The sequence below is a fragment of the Bufo bufo genome, chromosome 2 (assembly GCF_905171765.1).
Source record: "Bufo bufo chromosome 2, aBufBuf1.1, whole genome shotgun sequence".
Classification (NCBI taxonomy): Eukaryota; Metazoa; Chordata; class Amphibia; order Anura; family Bufonidae; genus Bufo; species Bufo bufo.
The window spans coordinates 77,102,348-77,119,865 of record NC_053390.1 but is presented as its reverse complement, the minus strand read 5'-3'; the positions used below and the strand labels follow the sequence as shown (position 1 = coordinate 77,119,865).

The 17,518-nt window shown below is 40.7% G+C and overlaps 1 protein-coding gene across 3 annotated transcripts in view; it reads left to right on the top strand.

The window, feature by feature from the left end:
* Positions 1-16,845, top strand: part of ARL15 (ADP ribosylation factor like GTPase 15) — a 302,186-nt gene extending 285,341 nt beyond the window's left edge. For all 3 annotated transcript variants that reach the window (XM_040421236.1, XM_040421235.1, XM_040421237.1), the window contains one exon: positions 16,173-16,845. In XM_040421236.1, the coding sequence (XP_040277170.1) occupies positions 16,173-16,325 (153 nt within the window). In that variant the 3' untranslated portion in view covers positions 16,326-16,845. The remainder of the gene's footprint in view (positions 1-16,172) is intronic.
* The last annotated feature ends 673 nt before the right edge of the window (positions 16,846-17,518 follow it).

Sequence of the window (17,518 nt, the reverse complement as noted above, 5' to 3'; positions counted from 1 at the left end):
TCCACTGTGTGTGTGTGTGTGTGTGTGTATATATATATATATATATATATATATATATATATATATATATATATAATCTCAAAGAAAAAAATTGCTGCACTCCAAAAACAAGATAAAAAATGTGTGTTTTGTATCGTTCCATGTCCAGTCACCCTCTCCATTAACCATCTTGTACCTTATCCATCATCCATCACTATCCACCACACCCCATGCACTCAGATATCAGCTGGTGGCGGCTCATGCAGCTTTATATCTACTGCCCCATTTTGTTAAGATGGCCAGACTATTGTACAAAACAAGTGCTTATTTCCTTCTTACCTTCTCATTTGTGACCAATGTTGATAGCTATCTAGGTAATGTTTTAGAATTCCAGGTTAAGTTCATAGGAACTTTTGTGATTAACTGGTCACGTCAGAATACAGGGAGTGCAGAATTATTAGGCAAATGAGTATTTTGAACCCATCATCCTCTTTATGCATGTTGTCTTACTCCAAGCTGTATAGGCTCGAAAGCCTACTACCAATTAAGCATATTAGGTGATGTGCATCTCTGTAATGAGAAGGGGTGTGGTCTAATGACATCAACACCCTATATTAGGTGTGCATAATTATTAGGCAACTTCCTTTCCTTTGGCAAAATGGGTCAAAAGAAGGACTTGACAGGCTCAGAAAAGTCCAAAATAGTGAGATATCTTGCAGAGGGATGCAGCACTCTTAAAATTGCAAAGCTTCTGAAGCGTGATCATCGAACAATCAAGCGTTTCATTCAAAATAGTCAACAGGGTCGCAAGAAGCGTGTGGAAAAACCAAGGCGCAAAATAACTGCCCATGAACTGAGAAAAGTCAAGCGTGCAGCTGCCAAGATGCCACTTGCCACCAGTTTGGCCATATTTCAGAGCTGCAACATCACTGGAGTGCCCAAAAGCACAAGGTGTGCAATACTCAGAGACATGGCCAAGGTAAGAAAGGCTGAAAGACGACCACCACTGAACAAGACACACAAGCTGAAACGTCAAGACTGGGCCAAGAAATATCTCAAGACTGATTTTTCTAAGGTTTTATGGACTGATGAAATGAGAGTGAGTCTTGATGGGCCAGATGGATGGGCCCGTGGCTGGATTGGTAAAGGGCAGAGAGCTCCAGTCCGACTCAGACGCCAGCAAGGTGGAGGTGGAGTACTGGTTTGGGCTGGTATCATCAAAGATGAGGTTGTGGGGCTTTTTCGGGTTGAGGATGGAGTCAAGCTCAACTCCCAGTCCTACTGCCAGTTTCTGGAAGACACCTTCTTCAAGCAGTGGTACAGGAAGAAGTCTGCATCCTTCAAGAAAAACATGATTTTCATGCAGGACAATGCTCCATCTCACGCGTCCAAGTACTCCACAGCGTGGCTGGCAAGAAAGGGTATAAAAGAAGAAAATCTAATGACATGGCCTCCTTGTTCACCTGATCTGAACCCCAATGAGAACCTGTGGTCCATCATCAAATGTGAGATTTACAAGGAGGGAAAACAGTACACCTCTCTGAACAGTGTCTGGGAGGCTGTGGTTGCTGCTGCACGCAATGTTGATGGTGAACAGATCAAAACACTGACAGAATCCATGGATGGCAGGCTTTTGAGTGTCCTTGCAAAGAAAGGTGGCTATATTGGTCACTGATTTGTTTTTGTTTTGTTTTTGAATGTCAGAAATGTATATTTGTGAATGTTGAGATGTTATATTGGTTTCACTGGTAAAAATAAATAATTGAAATGGGTATATATTTGTTTTTTGTTAAGTTGCCTAATAATTATGCACAGTAATAGTCACCTGCACACACAGATATCCCCCTAAAATAGCTAAAACTAAAAACAAACTAAAAACTACTTCCAAAAATATTCAGCTTTGATATTGAGTTTTTTGGGTTCATTGAGAACATGGTTGTTGTTCAATAATAAAATTAATCCTCAAAAATACAACTTGCCTAATAATTCTGCACTCCCTGTACATGTTAAACGTTGCTTGCCTTGATGACGAGAATAATACTGAGTTTTACATCTCTATTTTTTATTTTTATTTTTTGCTTTACATTTTCACAAAACGCATTTTATCCACACCATTCTTACGTCTGCTTTCAAAGAATCAATTTCATGGTGATTGCACCCAGTCTGTAAACAAGCCATTTAAACGTTTTTTTTTTCTCCTGGGTAGCAGACCAAGTAACTGATATTTTTACAAGCCAATGTTTCAGACGGATCAGTCGTCTAGGTCTGAGATTTTAAAACTGCTTTTAACTTCGTTTCTTTATTATCTTTGATTACAATTGCAACGTTTTGGACTGTAAAGGTTTGTTACACAAATAGTTTAGTTTATTTTTATTTTATTTTTTTACACTGATACTTCTAAACATATTCATTCAAACTTAGGGACAGATAACAGAATAATTTTTTTTTTGGTAATCTTTTTATTTTTATTTTTTTTCAATTTTTTTAAAGACGAAAATGAAATAATAAAATAACGGAGAACACAAGTGGATCACTTTTTCTAGCACCTATTTTCTATTTTACTGAACTTTTATCAGGCTGATTTCTAACTTTTTTTTGCTTATCATTACCCACTACCTTTAGGTGTAAACTAGTGGAAAATTTATGATGGAAAAAATGTACTCTCAAAAAAATGTATCCTTTTTATTTTTAATATTGTGGCATGAATGTCCTTCAGTCACAAGTTCTTTTCATACTTTTTGTATTCGAGACGGGGCAGATAGACATGGATAGCGTTAGCCTACAAATTTATGGTGTAATCGGCATTAGCTTGCTGTAATGCTAATTGGGTCTTGCATTCAGTGGCCTGTTCATGATTATAATTTGTCTTTTATATTAACCACGTGTATAACTATTTTCATTGAAATATTAAATTAGCAGACTGTTCACAAGCACATGACATGTTCTCGTATTTCAAATGCTTTTCTTAAATACCACCCAAACTGTCATAGTAGACTGTTTAATTCATCCCTAAGGAACATTCTTATGTTTCAAGTCTTTCTTTGGCTTTTTCTTTATTTTCTCCCCCCCCCCCCACCCCCTTCCTTCAGCTTTTTGCTGGGCCGGAAACCTTTCCCAAGATTGAAGTGGCATTTCAGACTAGCTAAAAACAAGAGCTTCTGGTTTGTTTTGATCAGCGATTCTTGTGGCTCTTTACTTTGTTTTACATTCACTTTTTTCTTATTGTGTCTGTACAAATGGAAAAAATATAAAACTCAAAAGTGATTTATATAAAGAGAATCCTGTGGATATTCCTGGAGGGTTTGACAGAAAATTATCTCTATCTCTAACAATCAGAATGCCAATTAACAAAAAATGTGTAAAAATTTGGGGGGAAAACACGTGGGTGAGCTTTCTTTTCCATACTTATGTGTTTTGTCATGAGAATTTTTGCAGTTTTTATATTTCGCTAAAACCATTGAAAGGGTGGAATTTAGCTGAAGGCCAGAGCTTAAAGGGGATGTTGGAAGTTTGAAACTCATCCCCTATCCACAGAATAAGTGTATGAGTGGGTCCGACCACAGGTAAGTTTAAAACTTGGCACAACTCCTTTAGGCTATGTCCACATGTGGTTAGAGGCAGATTTGCCATGCAGCAGATCCTCAGCATTGTAAGGTACTAGCTAGGATTGAGCGGTAAATCGGTGTCAACGATATACCGTGGTATAAAGAAACGGCAATATGGCGATATCTCTGTTTCCAAAAAAAACGCGGTATTTGGTGACATCAAGGAGTGGTCTTATGCTGACCGCTCCTAAATCTGTGTCAGCCCGCCCCTGCATCGTGCATATGCGTACTGTACATATTACTTACTGCAGCGGCTGTTCTCGGCTCCTCCTCGCTCCCATATTCAAGTCTCTGCCCACTGGCCAAGCACAGGAGTGAGGCGCGCAAAGTCAATCAGCAGTCCGTGTCCAAGCCAAGGTGGGGGAAGAGGAGTGAGAGACCCTAACTGCCCAGGTGTCAGAAATAAAGCTTGTACTGTCTGTCTTCTGCGGCCCTGGCCCTGCCTGCAAGCTGCACTGCACATGGTGATGGCACTTGATAAACTATAATGTCTCCCTGTTGCCCCCATACAGGAGCAACAAGAAGACATTACTGTATGGGGGCCACAAGACATTATTATACTGATGGCAGAGGGGTTTCAAATTGTTGTCCCATAAAGTATAATGTCACCTCGTGGCCCCCTTACAGTATAGTTACTAATTCCAGACAGTATAATGTCTCCTGTTGGCCCCATGCAGTATAGTGACTCTTGTGGCCCACTGCCCGCCGAGCGGCCAGCCCATTTAGTATATAATGTCTCCTTGTGACCCGCTGCCTGCCCATACAGTATATAATGTCTCCTTGTGCCCCGCTTCCTGCCCATACAGTATATGTCTCCTTGTGCCCTGCTGCCTGCCCATACAGTATAATATGTCCCTGTGGCCCCCATATAGTATAATGTCTTTGTGGCCCCCATACAGTATAACATCTCCTTGTGGCTGCCCCCATACAGTATAACATCTCCTTGTGGCTGCCCCCATACAGTATAACATCTCCTTGTGGCTGCCCCCATACAGTATAACATCTCCTTGTGGCTGCCCCCATACAGTATAACATCTCCTTGTGGCTGCCCCCATACAGTATAACATCTCCTTGTGGCTGCCCCCATACAGTATAACATCTCCTTGTGGCTGCCCCATACAGTATAACGTCTCCTTGTGGCTGCCCCATACAGTATAACGTCTCCTTGTGGCTGCCCCATACAGTATAACGTCTCCTTGTGGCTGCCCCCATACAGTATAATGTCTCCTTGTGGCTGCCCCAGTGCTCCATACAGTATAATGTCTCCTTGTGCCTGCCCCATACAGTATAATGTCTCCTTGTAGCTGCCCCCATACAGTATAATGTCTCCTTGTGGCTGCCCCATACAGTATAATGTCTCCTTGTAGCTGCCCCATACAGTATAATGTCTCCTTGTAGCTGCCCCCATACAGTATAACGTCTTTGTGGCTGCCCCCATACAGTATAATGTCTCCTTGTGGCTGCCCCCATACAGTATAACGTCTCCTTGTGGCTGCCCCCATACAGTATAACGTCTCCTTGTGGCTGCCCCCATACAGTATAACGACACTTTTTATTGGAAGCTAGACTTTTTTCACTCTTTTTGGACTTCAATCTTGCCTGATCTGGGCTATTTTTCCTCATTTGAGTACCAACAAAGTGGATGCTGTGTACGAAAACCATAGTGTAAATTGACCTGCGGTGCAGATTTTTGCTGTGGATCTCCCCAGCATATTGAACATTTTGCAATGGAGAGGATGAACTCTTTTCAGCGACAAAATCATGTACATGTGTTTTTTTGTTTTCGAAACTGCGGCAGAAAACGCTGCAGACTTTTCCACCTAAGCTGTTGTCTTTAATGCAAAAAAGGTATTTATTATTATTTTTTCTCCATAGACTATGTTGCATGTGCCTGGTCAGGTATGCAGAGGTTGAGGAGAAACTCAAGTATTCTGACCAAAACCTTTAGAATTTTGCCCAGAATATGCCTGTAACATATTTTAGATACATATATACATATTTTTGTAGAAAATTATTTTAGGCTTGGTTCACATCTGTACTTAGAGGGTGTTGGCTGGGTTTTGATTAAGCTTTCTAGCATTTTTAACAGCAACAATCACAATCTGCTCCCAGAATCCTGACAAACCCATTAAGGTCAATGGAGGTCATTTAGTGCTTCTGTGGATATCTTAAGGTCTGTCATGACTTTCATAAGGTGTTCATTTTGTAGAATTTTATTTTTTACATGCTCAACCCTCCTAACTAGGGATGGGTGATTAATCAGATAGACTTGGTTAATCACCATTTTAGTTTGAATCGATTTTGATTTTAATGAAGTCATAATATTAGTATTAGCCCTGCCTGTCACTTGTTTTCACATTGTTATACTGCGGCCTTGTGCTAAAGTAAAAAAAAAAATAATCAAGTTTTTCCCCATAATGAGAAAGTGAAAACAGGGCTTTAGAAATCTTTGCCAATTTATTGAAAAGGAAAAACTAAAATCTTGCATTGATATAATTTTCCAGACCCTTTACTCAGGACTTGGTTGTATGATGCACATCTGGATTTGGAGATTTTCTGCCATTTCTTCTCTGTAGATCCTCTCAAGCTCTGTCAGGTTGGATGGGGACTGTCAGAGGACAGACATTTTCTCTCCATCGATGTTTCGCTGGGTTCAATTCAGGGCTCTGGCTGGGCCACTCAAGGACATTTACAGATTTGTTCCTAAGCCACTCCTGTGTTGTCTTGGCTGTATGCTTAGGGTCATTGTCTCTCTTGAAGGTGAACCATGAGAACATTTGGCCCAGTCTGAGGTCCAGAGCACTCTGGATCAGGATTACATTAGGAATATTTCAGTACTTTGCTCCATTAAGCTGTCCCTCAACCCTGATCAGTCCCCCGATCCCAGCTGTTGAATACCACCCTCACAGCATGAAGCTGCCACCGTCATGCTTCACTGTAGGGATGGAATTGGGCATGTGATATGCCTCAAGACATGACGCTTAGAATTGAGGCCAAAAAGTTCAGTCTTGGTTTCATCAGACCAGAGAATATGGTTTCTGCGAGTACAATAGGTGTTTTTTTTTATTTTTTATTCTTTTCCAAACCTTAATGTCTCATTTACTGAGGAGAGGGTTCTTAATGCGCTCAACCAGAGTGTTGACCTCTTAACAGGACCCTTTCCGCCAAATTACTTTGGTAGGACCGTTAACTCTATGAAGAGTCCTAGTTGTTCCAAACTTCTTCTGAAGGCCACCAACTTCAGTGCAGCTGAAATAATCTTGTACCCTTTTCCAGGTCTGTGCCTCCACAAGATCATGTCTCTGGGCTCTACGGGCAGTTTGTTTCTTCTCATGGCATGGTTTTTGCTCTGATATGCATTGTCAGCTGTGAGACCTTAAATAGACAGGGTTGTGTATTCTGTATCCTGTCCAATCAACTGAGTTTACAACAGGTGAACTCCAACCAAGGTGGAGAAACATCTCAAAGATGATCGAGGTGGCCCCAGAGCTACATTTCTAGTCATAGTTAAGGCTTTGAATACTTATGTACAGGTGAAAATGTAGTTTTCCCTTTTTCTTTTATACATTTCCAGAAAATTCTAAACTTCTGTTTTCACAGAGTGCAGATTGATGGGGTCAAATTTAAGAACTCAACATAACAAAATGAAAAAAAATGAACGGGTTTTGAAGACTTTCCAAATGCACTGTACATTCTCTATACTGCAGTGTAATATGGATCAGGGAGGTGATGCTAGTATTTTACACCCAGTGAATTCTTTTATAATTTTGTAATTTCCTGGACATCGGCATCTGACGTTTACTCTGCATGGTGGAGGCTCCTGTATTTAAGCTCTGGTTACTCACAGGAGGGGAGCGTTACTCAAGCACTCTGGGGGCTTTATCTTGCCATATTTGTCAGCTTAACACCAGCAAAATTATTTGTGAAGTGTCTGTCTTATATTTGTTTTTGCTAAAATGATTGTGTAGCTGTCATTTTTGGAGATTAGCAATGAAATGAAATAAAAGTGCATGTCTTTTTTATACTTGAAATATTATAATCTACTGCGCACTAATCGCCCAGTCATCCAAACCACATAAGTCATGATATATAGACGTGGTGGAGATTACACTCCATGCCAGACTAATAATAATTGGTACGAGATGCTCTATTGTTTATTAATCATTTATGTTGTGATCTAAGGAGGGTCAATGTGTATATGTAATGTGTGTTGGTGTACATAGACACACATAATATATAATAAATGTATATATATATTTATTAATTTTCCCGCCCTCTGATCGAAAAGGGGGGGGGGGTAGTGAAAATCAGAAACAACCGCAGTGAGTCTTGAGCCCAGAAAGACACAGGGGTGAGCTTGGTGTCGCCCATACTTAGATTGTACATATCATTGTTGTGGTGGCTTTTTGCAGGTAAGGCTTTAACACCTTCTACCCCCAGGCTAGTTTAAAAAATTACTGAAAATTTTGAAAAATTCACAATTTTCTAAATTAGAATTTCTCTTTTAAGACATAGTAATAGCTCATAAAATAGTTATCAGTCAACACTCCCCATATGTGTACTTTATATTGGCATCACTTTGTAAATGTCATTTTATTTTTTTAGGCTTAGAATTTTAGGAGTGTTTTTTTCAAATTTTCCAGAAAATTTCCTAAGCTATTTTTTTAGGCAGCAATACAGTTACAAAATGATTTTGAGGGGCTTGCGTAGAAACCACCCATAAATGACCGCATAAAAACTACACCCCTCAAATTATTCAAAACTGAAGTTACAAACTTTAACCCTTCAGGTGTTCCACAAGAAATAAAGGAAAATGGAGGTGAAATTTAAAAAATGTCATTTTTTTATTTATTTTTTTGCAGATAATTGTATGCTAATCCATTTTATCTTGCAACACAGTAAGGGTTTACAGCAAAATCTTAATGTTTATTACCCTGATCCTGCAGTTTAGGCTACATGCACACGACCGTATGTCAAATTGCGGATCCGCAAAAAAAAGGATGACATCCGTATGCCATCAGTTTTTTTTTGCTGATCCATTGTAACAATGCCTAAAACGGACAAGAATAGGACATGTTCTATTTTTTTTTTGCGGGGCTACGGAACAGACATACTGATGCGGACAGCACACGGTGTGCTGTCCGCATTTTTTGCGGACCCATTGAAATTTATTTGTCAGCATCCTATCCGCAAAAAAAACGGAACGGACACAGAAACTAATAACGTTCGTGTGCATGTAGCCTTACAGAAACACCCCATATGTTGTCGTAAACTGCTCTATGGGCAGTGGCAGAAGGGAAGGAGCGCAATATGGTTTTTGGAAGACAGATTTTATTGAAATGGTTTTTGGGCACCATGTTGTATTGGAAGAGACCCTGAGGTACACCTACAGTGGAATCCCCAAAAAGTGACCCCATTTTGGAAAGTACACCAAAGAACACTCAAGGAATTTAGTAAGGGGTGTACTGAGCACTTTGACCCCACAGGCGTTTTATGGAATTTAGAATCACTTGGCTGTGAAAATGAAAAATGTAATTTCTTCCAATAAAATGTTGTTTTTTGATCACTCGATATTACGCATTTTGTGAGGTTCCAAAAAAATAACTGTTGTGGCACTGTTTTTATTTATTTCTTTTTTACAGCTTTTACCTGACAGATCATGTGATATTTTTTTAGAGCAGGTTGTTACGGATGCAGTGATACCTAATGTGTCTATTTTTTTTATTTTTCTTAAGTTTTAGACAATAAAAGCATTTTTGAAAAGAAAAAATCTTGTTTGTCTCCATTTTCTGAGAGCCATAATTTTTATATTTGTCTTTCGGGCAATTTGTCTTATGTGGGGGGCCCATTTTTTGTGGGATGAGGTGACGTTTTCATTGGTACTATTTTGGGGTATATATGACTTGGCACAGTTTTTACCTGCATTCAGCTGACAGGGTAGATCCTGTGATATTTCTATAGAGCCGGTCGTTACGGACGCGACGATACCTTATGTCTATATTTTCTTCCTATTTTTTACAATTTTATATGACTTAATTATGGGAAAAGGGCGCTTTTTCACTTCAAACTTTTATCTTTTATTATGTAAAAACAACTTTTTGCCTCACTGTGGGACTTCAACTTTTGGCTGTCTGATCCCCTCTACAATGCATTAGAATACATGTGCCTGCCTGTGAGAGCCAGGGGGCTGGGTCTCACAGGCTTCTGTAGAAGTCAAGCCCTGATGCCTGTGAGAGTCATCGTGCTACCTTCCCAGCCATCGGGTACCTGTCACCACAGTGCGGGAACCCAATAGGGGACTGAGAGAGAGCTGCAGTCTGCACTGCTGCATGCTGCGGTCAGTGCTGACTGCTGCATAGAAGTGCTTAATGCATCGGCATTGGTGTATTTACCTATACCAGCATATATAGCAGGGGCTCGGCTGTCAGGAACAGCTGGACCCCTGGCGCTCATCGAGCGGGAGCAGCTTCTGCACCCGACCGATCAGAGCACTGTACATGTACGGCGCTGGACCGCAAGTCACGTCCTGCAGCACCGTACATGTACGACGCTGGTCAGAAAGGGGTTAATAACGGTCTCCTGATCAGCGCGATATGCGAGATCCTGGCCTCTAGTCTGTGCGCCAGCATCTCACCTTAAAGTTTATCATACGTATGTTTCCTCATCTCTCGCATCCTCTGCCAAAAATCCAGTGATTCTCAGTGTTCCTGTGTTTACTTCCCACAGGATGAACTATGAACCCTGCTCCCTTTTACATCTTGCCGTCTTTCCATTTACTTTAATATCTCCTTTTTTTTTTTTTTGTCCCGTAAAATGTCGCTGTCTCTTCATATTGACCCCTTTGATTCCCCCCTTCTTCCCTTTTGTTGTCTGGGGTCTGAATAGCTTTAGGTATCTGGTTTGAGGTGTGAAATCATTTTAGCGGTCTGTAATGGGATCTGGGGGAGAGGTAGATAGGTGAGAGGGGTAAAGCTTTTTAAGCATATCTCGTGGGTGCTCATGCTTCTTACATGACCGATGAGAAGTTTTAATGCCCCTGAGTCTCTGATTGCTCTGAAGGCTTCCCAACCCCCACCCCTCTGCTCTGAGAGATTGCTAGAGCTGTCACTCTTATTGTTTTATTGAATTAGAACACTGTGTACAGAGCAGCAGAACATGTTAGTGCCATCTAAGGCTACGTTTACACTAACACTTCACATCTCCAGCAGGAGCAGCCTGCTAGAACTGTCTGGATCAGGCATTATTGCACTGCGGTTTTAGTCTGGCTGATTTACGGCATATTTGCAGGATGGCAGCCGGATCTCCGCTGGTCCCCATTATAGTTAATGGGGCCGGCGGGCCCTGCAGGAACAGCCTGCCAGAGATGTCAGGTGCTAGTGTGAAACGACCCTGTGTATGGCTATCGTTGTGCCCAACATCCTGAACTTAACTGTTGCTCTAAATCCTTAACCAACACCCATGTGCCTCAGGCATCATTAGGAAGCTTCCCCCATCTCTCCTTGCATGAGCAATTAGTATACAATAATCTATATCTTCCTGGTCTATTTGGCATAAACTTGTATACTTAGCCGTATCTTCTTGTCTACCACTTACAACCGAACTCTGCCTCCCTCAATCTCTGCATTTTCCATGTGTTTTTCCTACTGTCTTGGTACCTACACCTGGGGTAGTGACTTCAGGCTTTCCTGTAAGTAAGTTCATACCACCTTGCAAGAGTGAAAGGGTTTTCCAGAATTTGATCCCTTTTTTAATTAAAACCCAAGCCTGTGATACCTAATTAAAGAATCATACTCATACCTGCTGCACCCTTTCTCCATTCGGCGATCTCTTGGTCCATGGTTTGGGTACAGTTGGGACACGTGTTCTGCTGAAGCCAATGACTGGCCTCAGTAGTGACATGTCCCCAAGCAGCACATCACTTCTGAGTCACGTGCAACCAGTCATTGGCTGTCACACATGACCCTGTCCGTAACCTAGCTGGAAGTACGTAAGCCAAGCACAAGAAGATCACTGAACGGAGCCAGGGCCCTGGACCAGAGCGGTGGATAGCAGTTGATTATGATTCTTTCATTAGGTACAGTACCACACATTAGGAGGTCTAATTAAAATGGTACCAAATCCTGAAAAACCTCTAAAGTCACATAATCCCTTCTACTCCCTTGTTTAGCTCTAACCAAATCTGTTAATGACCCGTTGGCTCCAGATCTCCTGTTATCCTTGTTACGATAAAAATAGAACTAAATGATCATATTTATTTTAGTCGGGGTGGGCAAAGGAGGTCCATCTATTGTCTCTTCCTCATGAAACCATTCCCTGTCCTTAAACAGTAGTGGTCATGCTCTGTTTTATAAAGACAGTCTAGTTCTTCAGCTTCATGTTCGTGCTGCTCTATGTTGACCGATTTTAATGCCATGTGTATTTTTACGTACAGGTTTACATTGGCTGTGAGTAGAGTACTATTTAAGATTCTAATTTTTCTTTAAGTTGATAACTAAATAATCGTCTTGTTTTGCTTTCTCAACATACCCCAGCCAATGAAATATAGATCAGACATGAAAGAGAGGGAATGTTTTTTGCATACTTGTGGCTATTTTGGTAGGAGTGTGGAAAAGTAATATTCCTTAAGAAAATACCCTTACACAAAAGAATGTGCAAACTAAACTCTGTTCAGGCAACCGTTCTTTGTTGGTATGTTAGCAATGATTGCATTTACTTACATCCCATTCCTGCCCGATATCAGCACAATAGACTATAAATGGTTGTACTTACGGCTGAAATAGACATTACTTAAATCAATGGAAAATATAACCTGCATTCCTAACAACGGTATCTTGTTTGCTGTAATAGATGAGGAAGCTTTTCAAATAGTATTGATTAAACGTTTTAAAAAATATGCTACTGCCTAGTATGTTCAGCTGTTATGCAGGCCCATAGTTATCGCTTACATACAAACCTATGTGTAGCATGCTCCTGTAGGTGTATATTTCTCACCCTCAGTCCTGAGAACTGCAGAGGTATATGTCATGATGGGGACTGCTGAGGAGACACAGGCACACAGGATAGAAGACTGTGTTAAGGGACTAAGGGTCTTTTGACATGGGTCGAGTGCAGCCTATAAGCATTCTAGCAGTATAGGTCATCAATATCAGATCGGTGGGCCTCTGACTCCAGGCACCCTCACAGATCAGCTAGTTCAAAGGTCCAGAGCACTTGGTGAGCGCCACAACCACTTACTTGACCAATGATGTCACGTTCATTGGTCACATGGCCTAGGCGCGTCTCCAATGGATGGTGCTTGGTAAGCTGCGAGGAGGCACCGCAATAGCTTCAAACTGCTGATCGGTGGGGGTCCTGGTAGTCATATCCCCACTGATCTCATAGGTCATCAATATTAAAAACCTGGAAAACCCCTTTAAAGGGTTTCTGTCACCAGAATTAACCCTATTAAACTGGCTGACAGTGATGTGCTAATGTCAGCAGACCCTAACTACTATTTTTATACTTATGGATGCCCTGGTTACTGCACAATTTTAACTTTGATGTGCAAATTAGCCTCTAGGAGCAGATGGGAGGGTGTTGCTCCTGCTCCTAGAGGCTCCGTTCTCCCACCTCAAGTCACGCCCTAACGTCCTTGATTGACAGGGCCAGGCAGCGTTCGTCTCCTCCTGCCGGCCCTGTGTGCTGGGACTGCGCAGGCGTGAGATTTATCCAGCGCACAGGGCCGGCAGAAAAAGACGAACGCTGGCCCTGTCGATCAAGGACGGCAGGGCGTGAATAGAGGTGGGAGAACAGAGCCTCTAGGAGCATGAGCAACGCCCCCCCCCCCCTTGTCCTAGAGGCTAATTTGCATATCGTCAAAGTTAAAATTGTGCAGTAACCGGGCAACCATAAGCATAAAAATAGTACAGTTAGGGTCTGCTGACATTAGCACATCGCTAATGTCAGCCAGTTTAAAGGGTTTCTGTCACCAGAATTAACCCCATTAAAGGGAGGTCTGTCCGTGGAAATTCACTTTTTAAAAAAGGCATAAAGCATTGTTGGGCTAGCTCAGCTGAATGTAATGATAACTTTCATTCAGTTATCTGTTACTTCATTCTGGAGAAAAAGTACCTTTAATCCGTATGCAAATGAGCAGTTAAGGCTCCTTTCACATCACAGTTTCTCCTTTCCGTTCTCCGGCTCCGTTGAGGAGCAGCAAAATGGAAAGGACTGATTCTGCAGATAACCGAGACCTAACTGAGCGTAACGGAGCACTCGGAATATGATTTTTTGATTTTTATATATATATATATATATATATATATATATATATATATATATATATACAGTAAATATATATTCTTGAAACTATTTTGAGGACAGCCACTGGTATACATGTAGAGCGGGAACCCCTTAGCAAAGATAAAAAATTTCAGTTTAGGCTCCTTTCAATGACACCACCACATTCCTAATAACCTGAGAATGAGGTTCTGGGACCCTTATCCCATTTTCATTGCTTGAATACAACTGTAGAGAGATCCCTTTGTAGATTCTCATCCCCCATTAAAATGGGGGGGGGGGGGGGAATAAGAACCTGCCCCCTCACCAGGGGCATAGATTGCCTATATAGCGTGTATTTCTATGAAGACAGGGCATATAGACATCATTAGAGGAAAGTCCCCACCCCATGAGCAAAAATGGGTAGCTGCTCTGGCAAGTCCACTGTCTATCCATCTTAAATATTTTTTTATTTAGCTCAATTTCAAAAAAAAAGAAAAGAAAAAAACTAAATGCAATAAGAATCTTGATATATCAAGTCTTTTGACACTTAGAATTTAGCTCTACTTGACATATAATTGACATGAGACCTCACAACATAGAAAAGATTTTTCTTCTATGTCACGAGGGTATATTTCTTATATAGAAGAATGTAAAAGAGACACTTTCCTGCAGAAAAATGTACAATAATTGAAATTCACACAAAATATTTTGTGGCAGATCTCGATCCATCATCTGCAAGTGTAGGTGTTCTGACTGTTATATTGATGTCAGTTGTCAGGGTGTCCACTGTTGTTCATCATTGTTGCCCTGGGTGCATTCTCTGTTTGCAAGTTGTTGCTGGAAATGACTTAAATCCTTCTAGCTTTTATATTTTCTTTTTTGGTATGTGCATTTCTTTTTTTATCTCTGCTTTTGCACAGTTTCTCTCCTTTCTCTCTACTATTGATACTTTTCCTTTCTCTCTGGTCTTGCTCGTTATCTCTTTTCGCAGCTCATTCTCGTTCTCTCCTTTCTTGCTGCTCTTGCTCGTTACCTCTCCTTTCTCGCGGCTTTTGCTCGTTATCTCTCCTTGTTACTCATTCTCTCTTCTTTCTATCTGCTCTTTCTCATTATCTCTCCTTGCTGTCCACTTTGCTTGTTCTCTCTCCTTTCTATCGGCTCATTCTCTCTCCTTTCTATCTGCTCTTGCTTGTTCTCTCTCCTTTATGTCTACTCGTTCTCTCTCCTTTCTATCCGCTCTTGCTTGTTCTCTTTCCTTTTTCTCTGCTTGGTACTCTCTTTCACTCCTCTTTTTATTACACCTTCAACTCTTTTTCCTGTTCCTCTAACCATTCATGAACGGTTGGCAGTGTCAACGGCAATAGCCATTAGAGAATACAGTTGCCATGAATGCGTAACCTTGGTGTTCATGTCGAAGTAAACATCCACATGTATGCTAGGACCCAAGGTTTCCCTGCAGAACATTGCCCCGAGCATCATACTGCCTCCACCGACCAGCTTGCCTTCCTCCCACAGTGAATTCTGGTGCCATCTCTTCCTTGTGTAACTGACTCACCTGGACCGGTTTGCAGCTGCACAGCCCCATACACAGCAAGCTGTAATGTATTGTGTTTGACACTAGGACATCCAGAATTAACTGTTTCAACAATTTGTGCTACAGTAGGTCGTCTGATGCAATCAGGCTTGCTAGACTTCAGCATATTCCACCAATTATCTAATGCATATGGGTAACTTAACAATATTGTGATTAAAGAGGACCTTTCACCTCTCCTGACATGCCTAATTTAACAGCTACTTGCATTTCTCATGTAATAACAATTCTGTAACATCTATTCTTATGGATCTATGTTGTGCCATTCCTTTATTATTTCTACTAGAAGTTATGAATGGATTGCGATTAGCCTTCAGTAAGGGTACAGAGGGGAGGTAACCAGTTGGGGGTGTACCTGCACAGTCTGAAAATGGCAGCACTGATTGGATAGAGTCAGTCTGTGCAGGGACACCCCCCCAACTGGTTACCTCCCCTCTGTACCCTTACTGAAGGCTAATAGCAATTCATTCATAACTTCTAGTAGAAATAATAAAGGAATGGCACAACATACAGACATAAGAATAGATGTTACAGAATTGTTATTACATGGAGAATGCATAAATCTATTAAAACAGGCATGTGAGGAGTGGTGAAAGGTCCTCTTTAAGTCTCTGTAATATAGACTTCTCATGTTATGTTAATAGTCCTCCCAGATAAGATGTGGTCTGTCATTCTACATTGAATTATTGTTATTGAAGATATTTGGATTAATTGGTTCTTTTGATTTGTTTTGTCAGATCAAAAAATATTTTGAACTTGAACCACTTGCACGAGGAAAAAGGTGGATCCTTCAGCCGACATCATTGGAAAACATGGAAGCCGTAAAAGACAGCTTTTCAATGCTAATAAATTTACTAGATGAGCGAGAACTTGAACCAGTTCAAATTTAAAAGACCCTGGAAAAGCGAGATCATCACCCTCATACCAACAGCTGCTTCTGTTGCAGAGTTACAGGAGATGAGTGATGTCGTCAAGCACGGGTCACAGTCACTCTTGTGTTTTTTGCTGCCTTACATCCATGTTAATCTACATTTTCTTTTACTGGTAAAAGTCCTGGATGTACAAAGTATACATTAGAAGAAAGAATACTGGAGGCCTCCATACTTTTCCAGTAGTATTAATACCTATGGGTTATTTTTGTTCTGTTCCGCTTTATCTTTGTGATACTTTGGTTACTGTTCACTTGACAGTGCACTATATTCCTCGAAGAAGAACAAAAATTCTATCATTCTTAACATGCACTTACCATCTGCAGAGGCAGCCATTTACTGTACCTACAGTTAGAAACATATCAGTACCTTCTGAACTTCTGATTTTGTTGACTTTACCTCCAAAACTTCAACCTCTAACTGCGTTGTATGGTATAAATGACTACACACTTTGATTATTGCAGCATATGTTGTATGTGTTTTATAAGTTCTAAAAAAAAAAAAAAAAAAGTGGGTAAATGTCAGGTGATTTCTTCAAAAGCTATTAACACCTTTGGCATAATTGTTTTTTTTTTTTATTATTGCATTCTACTCATTTTGGGCTAAAAATCGTTTTTGCAATTTTTTATTAAAATGTTTCAGCAGTTTTTGTGATACATGGGTTAAATTTCAGTCTATTTGTAAATTGTCACTTTCCAGTGATGACTGCTTATGTATAGCTATTATCTGTGATCTCCTGACTTCCTAAACACACATTTAAACCATGTTCTTATAAGTTTGATAATTTAGCTATAATAGTGTTTGAGGTCAGGTGATAAGAGCTCTACATGATCCATCATCTGAGTAAACAGAAAGTGGCAGTCTGCAGATACTGTACACTGAAAGTTAACCCGTGTATCACAAAAACTGCTGAAAACTTTTAATAAAATCCAATTTCAAAAATGATTTAGCCCAAAATGAGTAAAATTTAATGATAAAACAATTGTCCAGAAGGTGTCCACAGCCTTTAACTTTGTTGTGACCATGAGACGATAGTGTGCCATGTGGCCGAGAACCATGTTCTTCACCTGCATTTGCTGTGAGATTGCGTCAGTTTGCTGTAAACCTCATGCAGTTCTTGTCTACCCGGCATACTAACACCCGCAGCCGCAATG